Source organism: Diceros bicornis, chromosome 8 (assembly GCF_020826845.1).
Source record: "Diceros bicornis minor isolate mBicDic1 chromosome 8, mDicBic1.mat.cur, whole genome shotgun sequence".
NCBI lineage: Eukaryota > Metazoa > Chordata > Mammalia > Perissodactyla > Rhinocerotidae > Diceros > Diceros bicornis.
The window spans coordinates 70,999,607-71,006,414 of NC_080747.1; the positions used below are offsets into that span (position 1 = coordinate 70,999,607).

Consider the following 6,808-nt stretch of genomic DNA (forward strand, 5'->3'; position numbering starts at 1 on the left):
AAAATTTTTCCATATTTTCAAAATTATTCAAACATCACATCCAATCGTGGTGAAGCTATATATGTATAATATATTCACATTATACATCTAACATCTTCTCCTTCCCTGTCTCTTCTTTTTTGGCCGTAGGATCAATATATTTTCTGCTATCAAGTCATCCTTTATGTCCTGACACGTCTGCAAGCTGAAGAAGAGCAAAGAGAACAGCCCCAGCCTCTGAAGTGACACGAAACAACAGCCTTCTGGATGCCCTTCCGCCTCTCTCCTAACCTCCAACAGAGGCTCCTGCTCTCTATTTAAAATAAAGGTCATAGGGCTGCAAGTCCATGCAATAAATATCATTCTGTGTATTCCCTCTACCTTAGAGGGGCATTCTTCATAACAATAAATCATGTTGAAATGCTGTATTTTTACAGCTACTGTAACCTGTGATAATTATTAAAAAATTTTTAACACTAACTGAATAATGCAGATCTTAGGGATGATTAAGCAACATTTGATTATAGTTGACATTGTTATAAAGACACACCGAGTCTATTTTTAATGCACCAATCTTGTTTATAGCAAAATTCTTTTCCAGTATTTTAATAGAGTTATTTTATAGGGGATACTTGAAACCAGTATTTAAGCTTTAAATGACAGTGATATTGGCATAGAAAAAAGTAGTAAATGTTTACTGTATCGATTTCTAATTTTTACTATATAGAATTTTCTGTAATGTATTTATATACTTTTTCATGAAAATGGAGTTATCAGATGTTTGTAACTGCATCATCTGTTTGTTATGCATCATCTCACTTTGTAAATAAAAATACACCTTAACACATGAACACGCCAAAGTGTGTGCAAATTAAACATTTTCAGTGTTATTTTTTAAAAACATCCAGGTTCCTGAGAAGGCAGGAACTTCTGGATCCCAACTTCCCATCTCCCCACTTTGTCCCTGTCGGGCACCCCACAAGGACTGGGAGTGTGGTCAGAAACCCTGGTAGATCTTCAAGGTCTGACGTGAGGGTCAGGTACTGGCTAACAGTAGCTAAGAAATTCAGTCCCTCCTCCCTCTGCCTCCCTGTGAGGGGGGCCAGCCTCACTGATACATAAATCAGAGTATTTTCCAGTCCTTGTTGTGGTAAACCTCAGAATATCTCGGCTGACAAGGTAATCACAGAAAGCAGTATCACACTCCCTGGGTGTTTCTGTTTGGTTCTGCCTGAAGGGAAGGAGATCGGCCTCCAAGAGCCTGCTTTTGAGTCTCAGGACTGAGCGTGTTTCTCTGCCTCCCAGTTCCCACAGCATTCCTCCGCTCAGCCGTGAGGGATGCCGTCACAAGGCCCCGGGCAACTGCTCCGTTCTTCCTCACGGGATGGACCAGTTCTGAGCTAGTTCACTTGAATTGCTGACCTTACCCAAGTACAGCGATTTGCTGGGACCTAGTGCTGAGCATCTGAGGCTATTGGAGGGCGGGAGACGATCTAGCTGGGAACGCAGGGAGCCCCACAGTGATTGTTTGGCTCCCCACCAGGTCAGAAGCAGCTCCAGATCCAGCAGGAGGAGCATCACCACCATTTCCACTTCAATCAACAGTGTTTATCGATTGGGTTGTAGCTGAAGATTTCATTTGAAAAAAAGGTTTCTATTGCTTTAAGAGCTATTTGGAAACCCCTGTTCTGCATGAGTTGGAATCATGAGGCCTTGTTTTCATGTCATGAGCACAGGAAACCAGGCCAGCAGGGCTCCAGGAGCCAGGACAGCTGGAGGTGATTAGCTACCATCTGAAGTCACCAGAGATGTGGGAAGGGAAAGCTGAAGGATCCTTTTTCTGGAAAGAATGTAGCTAGGAAATGGAAACTGGGAAGAAAATGTGGGTTTCGGTTTACAACCCCAGAATGGAAACTTCATTATAGTAAACATGTTACTGCCCTCATCTGGGTCCCGGCTCCACTGCCATGGAATGGGATGAGCCATTTGTTCTGGCCACTCTGGTTAGAAAGCGTGGCAAGGCCACAGAGCCAGGGGGCGCATGGAGGCACTCAAATATCAAGTGAATGAATAAATACAACTCGGCTCTTAACACACATCAGATAGTTAAGTCCTATAAAATATACATCTGAACATATAATGGCTCAAACATAATAGAAGCTTATTTCTAGTTTACCTAACAGTTCCATTCACCTGCTCAGGTGAACAGCTCAGCGGGCAGCTCTCCTTCCTCCAGTTTTTAGGAACCCAGGCTGATGGAGGTTCTGTAATCAACATGTAGCTTCCAAGGTCATCCTAGGAATCGTCTCCATTCCCCCAGGCAGAAAAAGGAAAGAGGATGGAGGGCCACCCGTGAGGAGATTTTATGAGCTGGGCAGGCCTGGAAGCAAAGCACATTGCCGCTCATTCCATCTGCCAGAACCGGCCAAACCGTGCCCCTGAGAACAAGGAAGCTGGGAATGAGCTGGCTGAGCGGCTGTTTTCCTTGACAGACAGCTCTGTGCTATAGAAAGGGAAGCATAAATCGTGATGGAATCTATTTATACAACTGAACTAAAGTTGTATATTCTAAAAGAATGGTATCTTAGTAAAGTCCTGAAGATTGCAGGATTAGAAACATCATTTTGTCCCCAAATCAAAACTTTTGTAGATGTCATTGGTAGAAATATTTCTGAATTATCATGATAAAAAGGAGAGACATGGCTGTTGAGAAAAGATCAGGTGTTCACACCTGTGGTTCCAGGTAGCTTGCTAGATCTCTTGGTTTTAAAATGACTAGTTATCTAAATGCAATGTGATAAATTGAAGAAATTAAAAAGAACAGCTCACTGAAACTATCTTGCGGTCATAAATACCTTGACAGTGTGAGAACATGTTCCCCTTTTACATAATTCAGAAATACTCAAGGTACCTTGTTATGGTGGAGATAAATATAACTGATTATGCATTGACCTGCATAGTATTTTAAAGCCAATTTAAATTTTAACATATCAATTTGGCATTGCATTTGACTGCAAGTAACCAAAATCCAACCACACAGACTTACACACATAGGAGATGTCTTCTCTTTCATTAAGAACACAAGCTCAGAAGTAAGCAGTTGCTGGGACTTACTCTGCAGGCCAAGAACGTCAACAGTTGTCTGAGTATCCTGGCCTTCCTTTCACGGCCTGGAAATGGCTGCTGCAGTTCCAGCTATTACATCCACAGTCCAGAAAGGAAATAGGAGGAATTGACAAGGAGGAAGGATCAGTCAGTGCCTAGGGCAAGAAAGCAAAATTTTCCAGAAATCACAAGCAGACTTCCACTTATATCTTATTAGCAACAACTGTGTCACATATCCCTCTCTAGCTCCAACGAAGTTATTTTTAGCGAGGCATATTGCTGTCCTGAACAAAATCTTAGTTCTGTTAATAAGGTCAAAGGAAACAATGGACATTGGGTAGCAGCAAGCCGTATGTGCCCTTCCATTTCTGCCAGTTTCCACCGTTCCTTATTAGCTAACCCTGTGTCAATATTTCAAGATTTTCCTGACCCCAGAAGTATCTGAATTCGTAACTGTTGAAAAGAGAGTCACAGATAGGAAGTATTTGAAAGTAGTCTTCAGCTTTGCAAGTTTAGAAACAATTTTATTCATTCACCCAAAATTAGCTATATTTTAAAGGTCAAGCTAAGCAGACTCTCGGGACACTTGCTGATAAACCATGTGGCCAATTTTTTAGCTTAGCTGTGTCCAGCAGAATGAGTAAGCTGGATGTCCAGGCAGGGCTCCTCCAGGTGGGTACAGTACACATAAATGCTGGTCAGAAGGTTGCTAAGATGTGATTCATTAAACCGGGTGAGGCTGAATTACCCTTTCTACAAGAGGCCCAATTGCGACTGCGAAAGGAAAGAGAAGGGGACAGAACACTATGATCACTTTCATATGCATGCATGCATCGTATCAGATGTTTTCATATTGCCCACTTTTCAGGGTGTTTAGGATTGAATGCCATTATCGTTTTTAAGAGAGGAAACTGAGGTCCAGAGAGATTATCACTTGCCCAAGGTTGCCCAAATAACAGAACTGGGACTCAATTCCAGGTCTGCCTGACTTCAACCCACAACTCCCCAGGCGTCCTAGCTCATTAAGTGGGATACAGGGAGCCCTGCAAAGGCCGTACTCTTTCCACTACACTATACTGCCTCAACGCTCTAGCTGGCTCTTTTCCAGATATAGCTGGACTCATTCTGCTTAATGTTAATTCTCTGGCCTCATTTCTTCTGAGCATCACATAGGCCCTGGCTTTTATGAATTCATGATTATTTAGATCAGTTAGACTACAATTCAGTTAGAGCTTTTTTTTTAGTTACATTCTTCATCCTAAAGATAACGTGTGGCCTCCTGGACAACTCGATTATTTCCAGTTCTTCTCAGTAACACGTTTAGGAACTGTCTCTGGAGATGTCAGTCCTCTGACATGACTACTTTCAAACTCTTACCTTGAATTTGTATGGTTTCTGGCTTAAAGGATGGCTCTTGGTAGCCCTGTTCCCAGACTTGTCCTGACTGTGATAAATACTGACCATGCAGTTAATGCTTTCTTTTTATTTATTTATTTATTTTTTGTGTGTGTGTGAGGAGATCAGCCCTGTGCTAACATCTGCCAATCCTCCTCTTTTTTTGCTGAGGAGGACTGGCCCTGGACTAACATCCGTGCCCATCCTCCTCCACTTTACATGGGACGCTGCCACAGCATGGCCTGACAAGCGGTGTGTCGGTGCGCGCAGGATCTGAACTGGCGAACCCCGGGCCGCCGCAGCGGAGCGCACGCACTTAACCACTTGCGCCACCGGGCTGGCCCCTAGTTAATGCTTTCAGAACAGAGCATTGGATTTGACCATTTTTTGTTAGGTGCCTATGTAGAGAATCAATTTAGAAATTCATTTTTTGTGGTTTCTTTAAAACTCGTGGTAACGCTCATTTTAGAACTGGAATCTCTGTTAACACACAACTCTACTGTGTTCATTGCAGTGATCTATTCCCCACTAGAACTGTGAGGGCGGAACCGTTCCTGCCTTGTTACTGCTGCACGTCCCGTGTGTCTGCACATGGCACAGACCAGCTTCTCAATCCATACACACTTACCAGGTGAATAAATAGGAATCCCCAAAAATAAAGCAGCAGTTGAGAATTAACAATCATGTCACAAGTCTGCATAGTTCTTTTCCATATAAATTTACTCGTGACCCCTAATGGGGCTCTTTCTGTACTACCACAAAGGCGTTCATAATTGTTGGAAAACTACGATAATAGTCGTCATGATATTAACCCACAAGTTCTGGGGAATACTTACAAAATAAAATTGTAAAGCACCAAATCTCAGATGATACACTTCCTCACACATTTGAAAACTTACAAATACGAATAAACAAAAAATGAAACCAAATAGAGTCCCAAGAAAAACACATTATATCGGAAGTTATGTGATAAAGGTGGCCTTTCAAATCACTTGAGAAAAGATGACTGATTCAATATACGATGTTGAGACAATTAACCATAAAAAATTAGATTCTTAACACATTATACAGAAAAATAAATTCAAAATGGAATAAACATGTAGATATTTAGTCCATCAAGTAATAGAAAAATATATGGGAAATCTTTTTAGTAATGTAAGAATAGAGAAGGATGGGTTTTACCTACTGTCAGGCAGTACACACAGCAGCTAGTAAATATGCTGTGTAAACCCCCAAGGAACTCTCTGAATACGGGCCAAATACATTCTCAAAAAGGGATCCTTTCACAACTCACAAAAACATAAATATTCTAACATTTGACAGATATCAACGTCAAAAAACGTTTTTAAAAGGACTAATAAAGCTGAATATGTAAAAAATATAAAACTTCTGTACAGCAAAAGACATTATAGAGGGCCGGCCCCGTGGCTTAGTGGTTAAGTGAGCGCGCTCCACTGCTGGCGACCCGGGTTTGGATCCCGGGCTCGCACCGACGCGCTGCTTCTCCGGCCATGCTGAGGCTGTGTCCCACATACAGCAACTAGAAGGATGTGCAGCTATGACACACAACTATCTACTGGGGCTTTGGGGGGAAAAATAAATAAATAAAATCTTTAAAAAAAAAAAGACATTATAGAAAAACAAAAGATAAAAGAGTAGGTCAAATCTTGACAAAACATAGGACAAAGGGTCACTATCCATAACGTATTAAAACTTATCAATCGAAAAGGGAAAAAACCAATAGAAAGGCAGGCAAAGGATATGAAAAGGCAAGTGATTATGAAAAATACTCTACTTCACACATAATTTTGTGTGTGTGTGTGTGAGGAAGATTGTTAGCCCTGAGCTAACATTCGTTGCCAATCCTCCTCTTTTTGCTGAGGAAGATTGGCCCTGGGCTAACAACCGTGCCCATCTTCCTCTACTTTATATGGGACGTTGCAATAGCATGGCTTGCCAAGTGGTGCATGGGGTCCGCACCTGGCATCCAAATCTGCAAACCCTGGGCCACTGAAGCGGAGCACGCGAACCTAACTGCTATGCTGCTGGGCCGGCCCCTACTCATAGTTTTTAAAAAAATGCAATTTTAAATGAGATATTTCACAAATCAGAACTGATCATTTTTCAGCCTGGTGCAACTGGGAAGCCAGCCCTCTCGGGCACTGCTATACAACATTACTGAGAGCAATCTGTCCAACATTTTAATGTGCAATTGGCCTGGCAATTCAAGTCTAGGAAGTGATCCTACAGAAATACTTGCACAAGGGCATGGGTGTTTGTAGCAGCATTGTAATATCAATAAGTTGAAAGCTATCTAATCGTTCGTGAA

At 42.0% G+C, this 6,808-nt stretch overlaps 1 protein-coding gene across 12 annotated transcripts in view; it reads left to right on the plus strand.

The window, feature by feature from the left end:
* Nucleotides 1-849, plus strand: part of PTPN13 (protein tyrosine phosphatase non-receptor type 13) — a 206,755-nt gene extending 205,906 nt beyond the window's left edge. For all 12 annotated transcript variants that reach the window (XM_058547446.1, XM_058547449.1, XM_058547451.1 and 9 more), the window contains one exon: nt 130-849. In XM_058547446.1, the coding sequence (XP_058403429.1) occupies nt 130-225 (96 nt within the window). In that variant the 3' untranslated portion in view covers nt 226-849. The remainder of the gene's footprint in view (nt 1-129) is intronic.
* The last annotated feature ends 5,959 nt before the right edge of the window (nt 850-6,808 follow it).